The following is a 17918-nucleotide window of genomic DNA, read 5'->3' as shown; positions in this document are numbered from 1 at the left end:
CATCAGGGAGGTGCTCCAGTCCCCTAATCATCTTCGTAGCCCTCCACTGGTCTCTCTCCTGTAGTTCCTTGTCTTTCTTGAACCGGGGAGCCCAGCACTGGACACACACTCCAGATGTGGCCTCACCAGGGCAGAGCAGAGGGGGAGGATGACCTCCCTCCACCTCCTGGCCACGCTCTTTTTAGTGCACCCCAGGATGCCCTTGCCCTTCTTGGCCACAAGGGCACAGTGCTGGCTCATGGTCAACTCGTTTTCCACCAGGACTCCCAGGTCTCTCTCTGCAGAGCTGCTCTCCAGCAGGTCAAGTCCTAACCTGGACCGGTGCATGAGGTTATTCCTCCCCAGGTGCAGGACCCTACATTTGCCCTTGTTGAACTTCACTAGCTTCTTCTCCGCCCAATTCTCTAGCCTGTCCAGGTCTTGATGAATGGCAGCACGGCCTTCTGGTTGCTGGTTGCAGAGTGGCTGCTGAAGAGCTCTGTGGAAACTGGTGAAGAGCTAGAAGGCAGAATCAAAGAATAATGGTGAGCAAAGCACAAAGGAAATCCCATGGGGTGGCTGTCCGGACATGAACAATCCTCTGCTCTTCAGGCAAACTATGGGTAGTCTTACGGTGTGTGCGTTAGGTGCCTTCCCGAGAGGCCTTGAGGCCACACAGAAGTTGATTCCTTAAAGTAGGAAGCAGATGTCCTCTCTGAGGAAGGCAGGGGAACCTGGGAGGCCCGACGGGCTTTGCTGCCAACAGAGAGGCAATGAGGAAGGAAAGGATCTCTATCATTTCATGATCACTATACCCAAGGCGGCCTCCAACCACCACATCACCCGCAAGTCCGAAACAGTGGTTTGGCAGTGGCTTAAGAGGCAATTTAAACGATGATTAAATGAGGATTTCAGTCCGGCCCTGGGAGCACCCTCACACCTGGCAGGTTCAGTGGTGGGCTCCGCGGCGCTTGGTGAGGAAATGGCCCTGCTGCCGGGGCGCTCACCTGAGCCCGCAGCCTGGGCTGCCTTCCCCTGGGGACTCCTCCTGACCTTGGATCAGAGCTTGTACTGCAGCACCGTTGCCAAAGCCCCCCAGGGACTGAAGAAACAGCTCCTTTGGCTGCCCTCTACGGTAAGTACCGAGCCCAGGTACAGTAAGTTTCTGAGGGTAAATGGCCTCTGCTCTGCACTTCCCTCCGGTTGGGTTTTCTTCTATTGCTCCACGAGACATCCTCGTAGGCCTTCAGGAAGGCGGCGAGCAAGGGAAGGTTTCAGTCTTCCCTGTCCTGCCTGCTCCTTCCTAGACTTTTCTAGAATCTTTCCCTCGCAGAAGGACGGGAAGCTCAGGTGTGTTAGGAGATGGCTGTGGGCACTGGTAGAGGTGAATGGTCAGCAGTCGAGAGGCTTGTGCAAGTCTCTTCCACTGAGAATCCCTTGTTGTTTATTTCAGGTAAGTTCTTCAGGCTGTTTGGATCCAATTGAAGAGCCAGGGCACAGAAGCTGGCTCAGGCTGTGTGATTGCTCTCTCTGTCTAGTTCCAGGCTTCATGAGGTGCCTTGCATGCCAAAGAGTTGGGAGGTCCAAACTCGCGACTGGAAGATCTCCCAAGTTCAATAGCTTTCTCAAGGGGTTTTCTGCAAAAGGCTGTTTCTTGAGCTCTAGCAATGCTATAACCATGTGCATGTGTGAAATGTGGATTATTTTCCATACTCGCCCTGAAGTTGTCTATGAGCTCAAGAACTGTATCACGTAGATTGTTGTGATATTTGCAGAGACAAGTAGGCAGGGGCAGAAGCGGAGAAATTCAGTTGCTTTCCAGAAGTGAATTAGCCAGTGAGCCTGCAGCACGTATGACTGTGTGCCAGTGTCTGGTGCTAAGATGGAAAGAGTGCCTGAGTTGTGTGGTGTTGTGATTTGCCCCATACAATCGGAGAGGAGAGCGAGACTGAGAAGTTATTGTTTCCCAGGTTGATACCTTTGCATTTCTGTGAGTCTGCTGTAAGAGACGTGGCAAGTTAGAGAGGAATAAAGCTGTGCGTAGTCTCCAGAAATGTCTTGCTGGGGCTTGGGTGGCTGCGCAGGGTCCTGGGGCTCCCAGGCAGGGCCCCCCAAGGACAAGCTTCGGGGCAAAGAGCATTGTGCCCCCAACGGCCCAGCGCAGTGGTCCTGTGGCCAGATCCTACTGCCAGCCCCAGCCCCGAGAGATGTCCAGTGAGAGCTATCTCTGCTCTGACTCCAGAGACGAAAGGCCAGGGTCCTGTGAAGCCACCTGTCTGAGCCCTGTGAAAGGCTCTTGTCATCCAAAAGAAGCTCCGGACTTCTCAGAGCTTCTCAGCTATTAGCAAACGTCCTTGAGGCTGTCTCAGAACAGCAGGCTGCAGGGCCAGTGAGGCCCCAAGCACCCGGCCATGGTCCTCGGCAGCCGGCCGAGGCCAGCCCGCCAGGAGGGAGGTGGTCTGGGGAAGGTGCTGCCGAGCCCCGGGGAGAGGACAACCCTCTGGGCCCAGCCCCTAACGCTGCCCCTCCAGAAAGGGAGAGGAGGAGGAGGAGGAGGAAGCCGAGAAATGAGTGTGGAATCACCCCGTGCTGAGGTTAACGGCCAACTTTATTGTGCCAGTGGAGCAGGATGAGGGGTAGCACTCGGGGACAGGGAAGCGCTGGTCCCCTGTCGTTGTCCGGGTCGCCCATAGGGATTTTGGGCCCAACGCTGCACACGGGACCACTCCCTAATCCACACGGGCCCGGGGATGCTGGAGCGGCTGCCGCTGTCGGGAACTGTGGAGCTGCAGGATGAACCCAATGGCAGCTGGCTGGTGGTGCTGGGGCTGTTGGTGTTGGGTACGAGGGGGCGGAGGGACGGCCCCAGCTCCGCCTGGCTGGGGGTGCTGCTCTCAGCACTTGTTGCAGGCACGCGGCTCCTGGCACGTCATCTTCTGGGCCGGCTATAGGGATTTTGGGCCTGACGTTGCATGCGGGAGAGATCTCGCACCCTCATGGGCCCAGGGGTGCTGGAGCCGCTGCTGCCCTCAGGCGCTGGGGAGTCACAGGATAACCCCACTGGCAGCTGGCTGGCAGTGCCAGGGCTGCTGCTCCCAGGTGCTGGGGAGCCCTGGGAAGGCCCCGCTGCTGCCCGGCTGGGGCTGGCGAGCTCCGAGGTGGCACTGGAGGCTGTAAGGGGAAGCAGGAAGGTCAAGGGCACGGCCCCCCAGGCCCGGGGCAGGATAGGCCAGGAGCGGTGCCCCCAGCCCTCCTGGAGCAGAGAGGCTCTGCCAAGCCCACCCTGGGCACCCGCTGCCAGGCCTCGCCTGGCCCCTGGCCCCCGGGCACCCGGGTGCTTTGCCTCTTACCGGTGCCCAGGCCAGCACAGCTGTCGCACTCCCAGCTGGCCGTGCTGCTGCTCAAAGAGGAGCAGTGTCTGTGGGTGCCCTCGGCAGCGCAGGAGGAGCACAGGAGCAGTTCCCAGGGCCTGGGGAAGAAAACAGGTCCATGGCTGTGAGGACAAAGTGACCACAGCACGGGACTGTCTGGCAGAGCTCTTGCTCTCAGTCCTTGCGCTTGAAGCCCTCGGCCAGACTGAGATCCCGTGCAGAGCCCCAGGGTGCAGCATTGGCAACTTACCCCCCTTCCTCTGCCTGCTCCCTGCCTCCTGGACAAAGGCAAACACTGGCATCGCAGCGGCTGTGCCTCTCTCTTTCTCCTGCGTATGCCTGGCCGTCCTCCCATGATGGTAGACTGATGGAGAAAGGAAAACTGATGAGCCCCCGCTACCCGACATGAGGCAGATGCAGGGCGTCCCTGCTCTTCCCCCCCTGCCCTTTTTCCAACTCCTGCCTGAAGCTGTAGCCCAGACTCATGGCACAGCGGAGGACCAGGACTGCTGGCTGGGGCAGGCCCTGGCACGGCACAGCGCTTGCACCCTCCTGTCTCATGAGCCAGGCAGAAGGACACCAACCTGAAGGGCATTCGGATCCCCATGATGAGCATTTCCGGGAGAAATGCACTCCTGTCTCTGCAGAGCGGGCACCGGAAGCAAAAAATTCCAGCGTTCAGAGCCTGTGCCTGCAGGAGAAACATAAGGAGCCCAAGTAAGGCCCTGGTGGTGCTGAGCGCCTGCCGTGCCCCAGGGGCGAGGGGATGGCTCCTACCTGGATGCAGCCCCTGTGGAACCAGGCGTGTTTGCAGGCGGGGCACACCATGGTGCCGTAGGACTTTTGGTCCCCCACAGGCTCCAGGCAGATGAGGCAGGTGGTGTTCTCCTCCGGAGCCGCCTCCACTGCCTGCTCTGGGCGGTGCTCCCAGCAGAGGGACCTGCGGGTCAGAGGAGAGGGATGGGTGAGGTGAGAAGTGCTGGGCCCTTCTTTCCCGGTGGTGGTGGGGAGGAGGTGAGAGGAGGTACCTGTATGGAGACAGGAACTGGGTGACGCATCCACCCTCCCCGGCACAGGGGAGATGGAAACTGCGCCTGCAGCCCATCATCGAGCAGGTGATGGTGGCCCCGCTCTCGCCGCAGACGAAGCAGTACTGGAAAGAGCAGAGCAGCCCCCGTCAGCAGCAACGTCAGGGCCTCCACAGCCAGCCCCACACCTCCGGGCAGAGCGCGGGATGCGGCCGCGGCTGGGTCACAGCCCGCAGCTGCGCCTGGCGGAGGAGGCTCCTGTGCTGGAGCCTCTGTGGAGCTGCTGGGAGCAAGACGTTTGTGCCAGAGGTGCTTGGAATGGCGGGGATTTCTTTCCTGGGGTCTGGGCTAAGCTCTGCCAAACCTCTCCTGGCACCGATCTCCCTGCTCTTCTCAGATCCTCACCTTGCGTTCTGCACACTGGATCGCACGCCGAATATCCTCAGGGACGAATCCCCTGAATCCCTCGTCCTCGTCCCATTGCCGAAAAAGCTGGTTGGCAAAAAACTGCAGAGGAGAAAAGAGGAGGAGGTGATGAGCAGAGCGGGGCAGGGACTGCCTGTCGGAAAGCTGGAGGGAGCCCCGAGGGAACTCACCAGGCAAAACTCATGGGCGCAGAGCCCATGCTTCTGCAGCTTGCGCCCGCAGATGCCCGGGTCAGCCTCTGCCCGGCGACACAGCATGCATGCTGGAGGGGAGAGAGCAAACAGCACCAGGAATGAGCACCTCTGCGGGGCCGGGGGAAGCGTCCCTGAGGGATTGCCCCCAGGGGCCTGTCTGTCCCTGCCCAGCCGGGCCAGTGCAGGCAGGGGTGTCCCAGCAGGTGCCCACTGCCCAGCCTGGGCCCCGCTCCCCCGGGGCGCTCGGGGACCTCCTGCCTCCCCCCCACCACCGCTCTTGGCCCCACGCTGACCGCCGCGATGGCCCCTCTGCCAGGCTTGGGGAGGGATGCTTTGCTCTCACCCTGCTCCATCGAGTCGGGAGCCATCTCCTCCGTGGCTGACATGGCACATGACGACGGTGGGCTGAGGACTCAAGTCCTCAGGAAGGGGCACTGCTCTCACTGTCCTGAACTCCGTGGAGTAAATTCCTTACCGCGTGTTTGCAATCTCCATTTAAAAGGATTTCTTGGCATACGCTGCAAGAAGGAAGCCTTCAGTTGGTACAGCAGCAATAATGTTGGGGAGCAGTTTTGTGTTGTATGACACAAATCTGAGTGGGGTGTCCAACACACCGGAAGGCCGTGCTGCCATTCATCGAGACCTGGACAGGCTAGAGAATTGGGCGGAGAAGAAGCTAGTGAAGTTCAACAAGGGCAAATGTAGGGTCCTGCACCTGGGGAGGAATAACCTCATGCACCGGTCCAGGTTAGGACTTGACCTGCTGGAGAGCAGCTCTGCAGAGAGAGACCTGGGAGTCCTGGTGGAAAACGAGTTGACCATGAGCCAGCACTGTGCCCTTGTGGCCAAGAAGGGCAAGGGCATCCTGGGGTGCACTAAAAAGAGCGTGGCCAGGAGGTGGAGGGAGGTCATCCTCCCCCTCTGCTCTGCCCTGGTGAGGCCACATCTGGAGTGTGTGTCCAGTGCTGGGCTCCCCGGTTCAAGAAAGACAAGGAACTACAGGAGAGAGACCAGTGGAGGGCTACGAAGATGATTAGGGGACTGGAGCACCTCCCTGATGAGGAAAGGCTGAGAGACATCTGAGTCTGTTTAGCCTGGAGAAGACTGAGGGGGGATCTCATCAATGCTTATCAGTATCTAAAGGGCGGGTGTCCAGAGGAATGGGCCAGACTCTTTTCAGTGTTGCCCAGCGACAGGACAAGGGGCAACGGGCACAAACTGGAGCACGGGAAATTCCACCTCCACATGAGAAAAAACTTCTTTACTTTGAGAGTGCCAGGGCACTGGCACAGGCTGCGCAGAGAGGTGGTGGAGTCTCCTTCTCTGGAGATATTCCAAACCCGCCTGGAAGCGTTCCTGGGCACCCTGCTCTGGGTGAAGCTGCTTTGGCAGGGGGGCTGGATTAGATGATCTCCAGAGGTCTCTTCCAACCCATACCCTCCTGTCATTCTGTGAACAGGACCCCGAACTGGGCAGCAGGGTATGACCTTTGGCTACTGTACAAACACCATCTACAGAAATCTTCATGTCACAAATAAAGACGTGCCACTGAACTTAGATTTAAAGAAAAGTAACTTTGCCACTTTACCCCAAGTCTATCAAACCTAGGCAGTGTGGATGAGAATTTGTTAGAGCCTTGTCCAGAACAAAACACTTGAAGCACCCTTTCTGCATGCCCTTCTGTGCGACCCGCTGGCTGACGCGCCAGGTTATAGCCATGTTCAGAACAAAACGGTTGAAGCTTGTCAAAAATCGCAGGGGCCGGGGTGCGTGGCGCTGGGAAGCGAGCTGCGAGGGCCATGCCGGGTGGGCGGGCGCAGCCCATATTGCCGGGAGATGGACGGCAGCACCCACTGCACTGTGCCGGGCCAGGCTGCCCTCCAAGGGGCAGGGGCAGAGACCACCGGTCCCGGTGGGTGTGAGCTTCCCCTGGGGAAACTGAGCAGGCTGTGGGGCCAGCGAGGCCCCAAGCGCCCAGCCATGGTGCTGGGCAGCCGGCCGAGGCCAGCCCGCCAGGAGGGAGGTGGTCTGGGGAAGGTGCTGCCGAGCCCCGGGGAGAGGACAACCCTCTGGGCCCAGCCCCTAACGCTGCCCCTCCAGAAAGGGAGAGGAGGAGGAGGAGGAGGAAGCCGAGAAATGAGTGTGGAATCACCCCGTGCTGAGGTTAACGGCCAACTTTATTGTGCTGAAGGAGGCGGATCAGGGCCAGCACTCGGGGACACAGCACGGCTGGTCCTGCGTCGTTGTCCGGGTCGGCTGTAGGGAATTTGGGCCCGGCGCTGTACGCGAGACCTTTCCCTCATCCGCACGGGCCTGGGGATGCTGGAACGGCTGCCGCTGTTGAGCGCTGGGGAGCTGCAGGAAGACCCCGATGGCAGCTGGCTGGCGGTGCTGGGGCTGTTGGTGTTGGGTACCAGGGAGCGGAGGGACGGCCCCAGCTCCGCCTGGCTGGGGGTGCTGCTCTCAGCACTTGTTGTAGCTGTGTGGCTGCTCACACGTCGTCTTCTGGGTCGCCCATAGGGATTCTGGGCCAGACGCTGCGCGCGGGAGAGATCTTGCAACTGCGCGGGCCCAGGGGTGCTGGAGCCACTGCTGCCCTCAAGCACTGGGGAGCTGCAGGATGAACCCAATGGCAGCTGGCTGGTGGTGCTGGGGCTATTGGTGCTGGGTACCAGGGAGCGCAGGGATGGCGCCAGCCCTGCCTGGTTGGGGGTGCTGCTCTCAGCACTTGTTGCAGGCACGCGGCTCCTGGCACGTCGTTTTCGGGGCCGGCTGTAGAGATTTTGGGCCCAACGTTGCATGCGGGAGAGATCTCGCACCCTCATGGGCCCAGGGGTGCTGGAGCCGCTGCTGCCCTCAGGCGCTGGGGAGTCACAGGATAACCCCACTGGCAGCTGGCTGGTGGTGCTGGGGCTGCTGCTCCCAGGTGCTGGGGAGCCCTGGGAAGACCCCGATGCAGACTGGATCCCACTCTCGAGTGCTGGGGAGCTGTGGGACAGCCTTGCTGCCACCTGGCTGGCAGTGCCAGGGCTGCTGCTCCCAGGTGCTGGGGAGCCCCGGGAAGGCCCCGCTGCTGCCTGTCCGGGGGTCCTGGGGCCGGCGAGCTCCGAGGTGGCACTGGAGGCTGTAAGGGGAAGCAGGAAGGTCAAGGGCACGGCCCCCCAGGCCCGGGGCAGGATAGGCCAGGAGCGGTGCCCCCAGCCCTCCTGGAGCAGAGAGGCTCTGCCAAGCCCACCCTGGGCACCCGCTGCCAGGCCTCGCCTGGCCCCTGGCCCCCGGGCACCCGGGTGCTTTGCCTCTTACCGGTGCCCAGGCCAGCACAGCTGTCGCACTCCCAGCTGGCCGTGCTGCTGCTCAAAGAGGAGCAGTGTCTGTGGGTGCCCTCGGCAGCGCAGGAGGAGCACAGGAGCAGTTCCCAGGGCCTGGGGAAGAAAACAGGTCCATGGCTGTGAGGACAAAGTGACCACAGCACGGGACTGTCTGGCAGAGCTCTTGCTCTCAGTCCTTGCGCTTGAAGCCCTCGGCCAGACTGAGATCCCGTGCAGAGCCCCAGGGTGCAGCGTTGGCAACTTACCCCCCTTCCTCTGCCTGCTCCCTGCCTCCTGGACAAAGGCAAACACTGGCATCGCAGCGGCTGTGCCTCTCATTTACTGCTGCATCTGCCCTGCTGTCCTCCCATGATGGTGAACTAATGAAGAAAGGATAATTGATGAGCCCCTGCTACCCTGGCATAAGGCAGATGCAGGGCGTCCCTGCTCTTCCCCCCCTGCCTTTTTTCCAACTTCTGCCTGAAGCTGTAGCCCAGACTGCCAGGACAGCAGAGGACCAGGACTGCTGGCTGGGGCAGGCCCTGGCACGGCACAGCGCTTGCACCCTCCTGTCCCGAGAGCCAGGCAGGACACCAACCTCTTGGGGATTCGGATGCCCATGTTGAGCATTTCCATCATAAATCGATGTTCATTGCGACAAAGTGGGCAGCAGAAGCTGAAGTATCCAACGTGGATGGCATGAGCCTGGATGCAGCCCCTGTGGAACCAGGCGTGTTTGCAGGCGGGGCACACCATGGTGCCGTAGGACTTTTGGTCCCCCACAGGCTCCAGGCAGATGAGGCAGGTGGTGTTCTCCTCCGGAGCCGCCTCCACTGCCTGCTCTGGGCGGTGCTCCCAGCAGAGGGACCTGGGGAGCAGAGGAAAGGGATGGGTGAGGTGAGAAGTGCTGGGTCCTTCTTCTGGTGGTGGCGATGAGGCTAGAGGCGGTGTGAAGGAGCCCCAGCAATTGCCCTGCTCTGGCTCTGCCTGTGACCGCCCGTGTAGAACTCTCACTGGGGGTTCCTTTCTGGTTTTGCTGATGCGGGCAGGAAGGGGACTGAGGGCAAAGAGGCTCCTTCGCGAGGGCCGGCTGGTCTTACCTGTAGAGCTCAAAGTACTGGGTGACGCATCCACCCTCCACGGCACAGGGGAGATGGAAGCTGCGCTCGCAGCCCGTCTCCCGGCAGGTGATGGTGGCCCCGCTCTCGCCGCAGACGAAGCAGTACTGGAAAGAGCAGAGCAGCCCCCGTCAGCAGCAACGTCAGGGCCTCCACAGCCAGCCCCACACCTCCGGGCAGAGCGCGGGATGCGGCCGCGGCTGGGTGACAGCCCGCAGCTGCGCCTGGCGGAGGAGGCTCCTGTGCTGGAGCCTCTGTGGAGCTGCTGGGAGCAAGACGTTTGTGCCAGAGGTGCTTGGAATGGCGGGGATTTCATTTCCGCGTTCCAGGCTAGAGCTCTGGCAAACCTCTCCTGGCACAGATCTCCCTACTCTTGTCAGATCCTCACCTTCTCTTCTGCCCGCTTGATCGTGCGTCTTACATCCTGAGGGCAAACCCCATCCCTACGCCCTGGCTGAAGAAGCCCATTGGCAAAAAACTGAAGAGAATAAAACAGGAGGAGGTGATGAGCAGAGCGGGGCAGGGACTGCCTGTCGGAAAGCTGGAGGGAGCCCCGAGGGAACTCACCAGGCAAAACTCATGGGCGCAGAGCCCATGCTTCTGCAGCTTGCGCCCGCAGATGCCCGGGTCAGCCTCTGCCCGGCGACACAGCATGCATGCTGGAGGGGAGAGAGCAAACGGCACCAGGAATGAGCACCTCTGCGGGGCCGGGGGAAGCGTCCCTGAGGGATTGCCCCCAAGGGCCTGTCTGTCCCTGCCCAGCCGGGCCAGTGCAGGCAGGGGTGTCCCAGCAGGTGCCCACTGCCCAGCCTGGGCCCCGCTCCCCCGGGGCGCTCGGGGACCTCCTGCCTCCCCCCCGCCACTGCTCTTGGCCCCACGCTGACCGCCGCGATGGCCCCTCTGCCAGGCTTGGGGAGGGATGCTTTGCTCTCACCCTGCTCCATCGAGTCGGGAGCCATCTCCTCCGTGGCTGACATGGCACACGACGACGGTGAGCGTTTGGAGAGTCCCTGTCCCAGCAGCGCTGGGCTGTCTCCTCCAAATGCTCCTCCGCTGACCCTGCGGGAGAAGCGGGACGTGGGTGAGCTTGCAGCACAGGCCCAGAGCCCCGAGGTGTGGGGCTCCCTCCTCCCCTGGCAGCCCCGCGCAAGCCCCGTCCCTCCCCTGCCCTCTCCTCACCTCTCCAGGTCAGACTGATGCCCGGCCGCGGCCTTTTTGTAGCCTTGGCGCCAGCGTGTCACAGTGGCCACTGTGACATCAGCACCATTGTCCTGCGTGCACCCCAAACACGGACAGGGATGCCCTCGGCCACCTGCCACCCACTGTGCCTTGGAGTCAGGCAAAATCCTACTGGGCAGCCTGCTCCAGGGGACCCTGCTTGAGCTGGCGCTTGGACTAAATGGTCCCAAGAGGTGTTTTCAAAGTTCTATAGCGCAAAATGGATTCTGAGGAAAGGGAAAAAAACAACATCCCAAACCCAAAATGAAAACGTGACTGAGACGAATTTCGGCAGGCACAGAGAGGAAAACAAAAGGAACAGAACTCCAGAGAAAATACAGACTTTCTTCTTCATCTACGTGATACTTTGGCTATTTCCTTTTCCATCTTCTGTCCTCTAACTTGTCCCTCTCACAACAAGACTGGTTTCATCCTTCTTATCTCAGCAGTGTATTTCCCCAATCCTTGACTTGCCATTTCAACTCTGGTTTACCTGAAATAAACAACAGGGATTCTCAGTGGAAGAGACTTGCACAAGCCTCTCGACTGCTGACCATTCACCTCTACCAGTGCCCACAGCCATCTCCTAACACACCTGAGCTTCCCGTCCTTCTGCGAGGGAAAGATTCTAGAAAAGTCTAGGAAGGAGCAGGCAGGACAGGGAAGACTGAAACCTTCCCTTGCTCGCCGCCTTCCTGAAGGCCTACGAGGATGTCTCGTGGAGCAATAGAAGAAAACCCAACCGGAGGGAAGTGCAGAGCAGAGGCCATTTACCCTCAGAAACTTACTGTACCTGGGCTCGGTACTTACCGTAGAGGGCAGCCAAAGGAGCTGTTTCTTCAGTCCCTGGGGGGCTTTGGCAACGGTGCTGCAGTACAAGCTCTGATCCAAGGTCAGGAGGAGTCCCCAGGGGAAGGCAGCCCAGGCTGCGGGCTCAGGTGAGCGCCCCGGCAGCAGGGCCATTTCCTCACCAAGCGCCGCGGAGCCCACCACTGAACCTGCCAGGTGTGAGGCTGCTCCCAGGGCCGGACTGAAATCCTCATTTAATCATCGTTTAAATTGCCTCTTAAGCCACTGCCAAACCACTGTTTCGGACTTGCGGGTGATGTGGTGGTTGGAGGCCGTCTTGGGTATAGCGGTCATATGGATGGACCACTTGGTGGATAAGGAACTGGCTAGATGGCCGCGCTCAAAGGGTTTACATTCAATGGCTCAACGTCCAAGTGGAGACCGGTGATGAGTGGTGTTCCTCGGGTCAGTACTGGGACGGGTGCTCTTTAACATCTTTGTCGGCAACACGGACAGTGGGATTGAGTGCACCCTCAGCAAGCGTGCCGATGACACCAAGCTGTGTGGTGCGGTCGACACGCTGGAGGGAAGGGATGCCATCCAGAGGGACCCGGCCAGGCTGGAGAGGTGGGCCCGTGCGAACCTCATGAAGTTCAGCCAGGCCGAGTGCAAGGTCCTGCACCTGGGTCACGGCGATCCCAGGCACAGATCCAGGTTGGGTGGAGAATGGCTTGAGAGCAGCCCTGAGGAGAAGGACTTGGGGGTGCTGTTGGACGAGAAGCTCAACATGAGCCGGCAATGCGCGCTTGCAGCCCAAGAAGCCAACTGCATCCTGGGCTGCATGAAAAGCAGCGTGGCCAGCAGGTGGAGGGAGGGGATTCAGCCCCTCTACTCCGCTCTGGTGAGATCCCCCCTGGAGCACTGCGTGCCCCTCTAGAGTCCTCAGCACAAGAAGGACACGGACCTGCTGGAACGGGCCCAGCGGAGGGCCACGAAGATGATCAGAGGGCTGGAGCACCTCTGCTATGAGGACAGACTGAGAGAGTTGGGGGTGTTCAGCCTGGAGAAGAGAAGGCTCCGTGGAGACCTTATGGCAGCCTTCCAGTACCTGAAGGGGGCCTACAGGAAAGCTGGGGAGGGACTCTGGATCAGGGGGTGTAATGACAGGACGAGGGGTAAGGGTTTCAAACTGAAAGAGGGTAGATTCAGGTTGGATATTAGGAAGAATTCCTCTCCTGTGAGGGTGGTGAGGCGGTGGAACAGGTTGCCCAGGGAGGTTGTGGATGCCCCATCCCTGGAGGTGTTCAAGGCCGGGCTGGATGGGACTCTGAGCAACTTGGTCTAGTGGGAGGTGTCCCTGCCCAGGGCGGGGGGCTTGGAACTAGATGGTCTTTAAGGTCCCTTCCAACCCAAACCATTCTATGGTGCTGTGATTCTATGATCACGAAATGACAGAGCTCCTTTCCTTCCTCTCTGACGACAAATGAGCATGGAATCTCCCAGTCTCCCACTGCTGAGATTAAAGACAAAGTTTATTGTCCAGGAGGGGGGGCATCAGGGCCAGCACTCGGGGATGGGGCACAGCTGGTCCCGCGTCGTCGTCTGGGCCGGCTGTAGGGATTTTGGGCCCGACGCTGGACGCGGGAGCTTCCTCTAATCCGCACGGGCCCGGGGCTGCTGGAACGGCTGCCGCTCTCGAGCGCTGGGGAGTCGCAGGAGGAGCCCGATGGCAGCTGGCTGGCGGTGCTGGGGCTGCTGGTCTCGGGTGCTGGGGAGCGGTGGGACGGGTCCAGCCCCGGCAGGCTGGGGGTGCTGCTCTCAGCACTCGGGGCTGGCGCAGGGCTCCTGGTGCGGCGTGTTCGTCTGGGCCGGCTGTAGGGATCTGGGGCCCGACGCTGCGCGCGGGAGAGGGCTCGCACCCGCGTGGGCCCAGGGGTGCTGGAGCCACTGCTGCCCTCGAGTGCTGGGGAGCCGCAGGAGGACCCCGACGGCAGCTGGCTGGCAGTGCTGGGGCTGCTGGTGTTGGGTACCGGGGAGCCATGGGACGGCCCCCGCCCCGCCTGGCTTTGGGTGCTGCTCCCAGCACTTGGGGCTGGCATTTGCCTGTTCTCATGGCGTCTTCTAGGCCGGCTGTATGGAATTTGGGCTCGATGTTGCAGCCGAGAGCGGGTTCGCGTGCGGTCAGGTCCAGGTGGGCTGGAGCAGCTGCCGCTCGCACGAGCTGGTGAGCTGTGGCCCGGCCTTGATGCCGCCTGGCTGGCAGTGCCAGGGCTGCTGGTCCCCGGCGCCTGGGAGCCCCGGGAAGACCCCGATGCAGACTGGATCCCACTCTCGAGTGCTGGGGAGCTGTGGGACAGCCTTGCTGCCGCCTGGCTGGCAGTGCCAGGGCTGCTGGTCCCAGGTGCTGGGGAGCCCTGGGAAGGCCCCGCTGCTGCCCGGCTGGGGCTGGCGAGCTCCGAGGTGGCACTGGAGGCTGTAAGGGGAAGCAGGAAGGTCAAGGGCACGGCCCCCCAGGCCCGGGGCAGGATAGGCCAGGAGCGGTGCCCCCAGCCCTCCTGGAGCAGAGAGGCTCTGCCAAGCCCACCCTGGGCACCCGCTGCCAGGCCTCGCCTGGCCCCTGGCCCCCGGGCACCCGGGTGCTTTGCCTCTTACCGGTGCCCAGGCCAGCACAGCTGTCGCACTCCCAGCTGGCCGTGCTGCTGCTCAAAGAGGAGCAGTGTCTGTGGGTGCCCTCGGCAGCGCAGGAGGAGCACAGGAGCAGTTCCCAGGGCCTGGGGAAGAAAACAGGTCCATGGCTGTGAGGACAAAGTGACCACAGCACGGGACTGTCTGGCAGAGCTCTTGCTCTCAGTCCTTGCGCTTGAAGCCCTCGGCCAGACTGAGATCCCGTGCAGAGCCCCAGGGTGCAGCGTTGGCAACTTACCCCCCTTCCTCTGCCTGCTCCCTGCCTCCTGGACAAAGGCAAACACTGGCATCGCAGCGGCTGTGCCTCTCTCTTTCTCCTGCGTATGCCTGGCCGTCCTCCCATGATGGTAGACTGATGGAGAAAGGAAAACTGATGAGCCCCCGCTACCCGACATGAGGCAGATGCAGGGCGTCCCTGCTCTTCCCCCCCTGCCCTTTTTCCAACTCCTGCCTGAAGCTGTAGCCCAGACTCATGGCACAGCGGAGGACCAGGACTGCTGGCTGGGGCAGGCCCTGGCACGGCACAGCGCTTGCACCCTCCTGTCTCATGAGCCAGGCAGAAGGACACCAACCTGAAGGGCATTCGGATCCCCATGATGAGCATTTCCGGGAGAAATGCACTCCTGTCTCTGCAGAGCGGGCACCGGAAGCAAAAAATTCCAGCGTTCAGAGCCTGTGCCTGCAGGAGAAACATAAGGAGCCCAAGTAAGGCCCTGGTGGTGCTGAGCGCCTGCCGTGCCCCAGGGGCGAGGGGATGGCTCCTACCTGGATGCAGCCCCTGTGGAACCAGGCGTGTTTGCAGGCGGGGCACACCATGGTGCCGTAGGACTTTTGGTCCCCCACAGGCTCCAGGCAGATGAGGCAGGTGGTGTTCTCCTCCGGAGCCGCCTCCACTGCCTGCTCTGGGCGGTGCTCCCAGCAGAGGGACCTGCGGGTCAGAGGAGAGGGATGGGTGAGGTGAGAAGTGCTGGGCCCTTCTTTCCCGGTGGTGGTGGGGAGGAGGTGAGAGGAGGTACCTGTATGGAGACAGGAACTGGGTGACGCATCCACCCTCCCCGGCACAGGGGAGATGGAAGCTGCGCCTGCAGCCCATCATCGAGCAGGTGATGGTGGCCCCGCTCTCGCCGCAGACGAAGCAGTACTGGAAAGAGCAGAGCAGCCCCCGTCAGCAGCAACGTCAGGGCCTCCACAGCCAGCCCCACACCTCCGGGCAGAGCGCGGGATGCGGCCGCGGCTGGGTGACAGCCCGCAGCTGCGCCTGGCGGAGGAGGCTCCTGTGCTGGAGCCTCTGTGGAGCTGCTGGGAGCAAGACGTTTGTGCCAGAGGTGCTTGGAATGGCGGGGATTTCTTTCCTGGGGTCTGGGCTAAGCTCTGCCAAACCTCTCCTGGCACCGATCTCCCTGCTCTTCTCAGATCCTCACCTTGCGTTCTGCACACCGGATCGCACGCCGAATATCCTCAGGGACGAATCCCCTGAATCCCTCGTCCTCGTCCCATTGCCGAAAAAGCTGGTTGGCAAAAAACTGCAGAGGAGAAAAGAGGAGGAGGTGATGAGCAGAGCGGGGCAGGGACTGCCTGTCGGAAAGCTGGAGGGAGCCCCGAGGGAACTCACCAGGCAAAACTCATGGGCGCAGAGCCCATGCTTCTGCAGCTTGCGCCCGCAGATGCCCGGGTCAGCCTCTGCCCGGCGACACAGCATGCATGCTGGAGGGGAGAGAGCAAACGGCACCAGGAATGAGCACCTCTGCGGGGCCGGGGGAAGCGTCCCTGAGGGATTGCCCCCAAGGGCCTGTCTGTCCCTGCCCAGCCGGGCCAGTGCAGGCAGGGGTGTCCCAGCAGGTGCCCACTGCCCAGCCTGGGCCCCGCTCCCCCGGGGCGCTCGGGGACCTCCTGCCTCCCCCCCGCCACTGCTCTTGGCCCCACGCTGACCGCCGCGATGGCCCCTCTGCCAGGCTTGGGGAGGGATGCTTTGCTCTCACCCTGCTCCATCGAGTCGGGAGCCATCTCCTCCGTGGCTGACATGGCACACGACGACGGTGAGCGTTTGGAGAGTCCCTGTCCCAGCAGCGCTGGGCTGTCTCCTCCAAATGCTCCTCCGCTGACCCTGCGGGAGAAGCGGGACGTGGGTGAGCTTGCAGCACAGGCCCAGAGCCCCGAGGTGTGGGGCTCCCTCCTCCCCTGGCAGCCCCGCGCAAGCCCCGTCCCTCCCCTGCCCTCTCCTCACCTCTCCAGGTCAGACTGATGCCCGGCCGCGGCCTTTTTGTAGCCTTGGCGCCAGCGTGTCACAGTGGCCACTGTGACATCAGCACCATTGTCCTGCGTGCGCCCCAAACACGGACAGGGATGCCCTCGGCCACCTGCCACCCACTGTGCCTTGGAGTCAGGCAAAATCCTACTGGGCAGCCTGCTCCAGGGGACCCTGCTTGAGCTGGCGCTTGGACTCAATGGTCCCAAGAGGTGTTTTCAAAGTTCTATAGCGCAAAATGGATTCTGAGGAAAGGGAAAAAAACAACATCCCAAACCCAAAATGAAAACGTGACTGAGACGAATTTCGGCAGGCACAGAGAGGAAAACAAAAGGAACAGAACTCCAGAGAAAATACAGACTTTCTTCTTCATCTACGTGATACTTTGGCTATTTCCTTTTCCATCTTCTGTCCTCTAACTTGTCCCTCTCACAACAAGACTGGTTTCATCCTTCTTATCTCAGCAGTGTATTTCCCCAATCCTTGACTTGCCATTTCAACTCTGGTTTACCTGAAATAAACAACAGGGATTCTCAGTGGAAGAGACTTGCACAAGCCTCTCGACTGCTGACCATTCACCTCTACCAGTGCCCACAGCCATCTCCTAACACACCTGAGCTTCCCGTCCTTCTGCGAGGGAAAGATTCTAGAAAAGTCTAGGAAGGAGCAGGCAGGACAGGGAAGACTGAAACCTTCCCTTGCTCGCCGCCTTCCTGAAGGCCTACGAGGATGTCTCGTGGAGCAATAGAAGAAAACCCAACCGGAGGGAAGTGCAGAGCAGAGGCCATTTACCCTCAGAAACTTACTGTACCTGGGCTCGGTACTTACCGTAGAGGGCAGCCAAAGGAGCTGTTTCTTCAGTCCCTGGGGGGCTTTGGCAACGGTGCTGCAGTACAAGCTCTGATCCAAGGTCAGGAGGAGTCCCCAGGGGAAGGCAGCCCAGGCTGCGGGCTCAGGTGAGCGCCCCGGCAGCAGGGCCATTTCCTCACCAAGCGCCGCGGAGCCCACCACTGAACCTGCCAGGTGTGAGGGTGCTCCCAGGGCCGGACTGAAATCCTCATTTAATCATCGTTTAAATTGCCTCTTAAGCCACTGCCAAACCACTGTTTCGGACTTGCGGGTGATGTGGTGGTTGGAGGCCGTCTTGGGTATAGCGGTCATATGGATGGACCACTTGGTGGATAAGGAACTGGCTAGATGGCCGCGCTCAAAGGGTTTACATTCAATGGCTCAACGTCCAAGTGGAGACCGGTGATGAGTGGTGTTCCTCGGGTCAGTACTGGGACGGGTGCTCTTTAACATCTTTGTCGGCAACACGGACAGTGGGATTGAGTGCACCCTCAGCAAGCGTGCCGATGACACCAAGCTGTGTGGTGCGGTCGACACGCTGGAGGGAAGGGATGCCATCCAGAGGGACCCGGCCAGGCTGGAGAGGTGGGCCCGTGCGAACCTCATGAAGTTCAGCCAGGCCGAGTGCAAGGTCCTGCACCTGGGTCACGGCGATCCCAGGCACAGATCCAGGTTGGGTGGAGAATGGCTTGAGAGCAGCCCTGAGGA

At 61.0% G+C, this 17918-nt stretch overlaps 1 protein-coding gene and 1 pseudogene across 1 annotated transcript; both read right to left on the bottom strand.

Moving 5' to 3' along the window:
• Window positions 1-2587: 2587 nt before the first annotated feature.
• On the bottom strand, window positions 2588-5384 carry LOC128915731 (PHD finger protein 7-like). The gene is given in 9 exon segments (XM_054216465.1): window positions 2588-3150; window positions 3330-3448; window positions 3601-3714; window positions 3935-4041; window positions 4128-4290; window positions 4379-4503; window positions 4784-4885; window positions 4975-5066; window positions 5342-5384. Coding segments are annotated over 9 exon segments (1428 nt in total).
• Window positions 5385-7719: 2335 nt separating this feature from the next.
• Window positions 7720-17342, bottom strand: LOC128915730 (PHD finger protein 7-like; annotated as a pseudogene).
• Window positions 17343-17918: the final 576 nt, after the last annotated feature.

This window comes from Rissa tridactyla, chromosome 10, assembly GCF_028500815.1.
Source record: "Rissa tridactyla isolate bRisTri1 chromosome 10, bRisTri1.patW.cur.20221130, whole genome shotgun sequence".
Lineage (NCBI taxonomy): Eukaryota > Metazoa > Chordata > Aves > Charadriiformes > Laridae > Rissa > Rissa tridactyla.
Note: the sequence above shows the minus strand (reverse complement) of the source record. Positions and strands in the feature narration are given on the sequence as shown.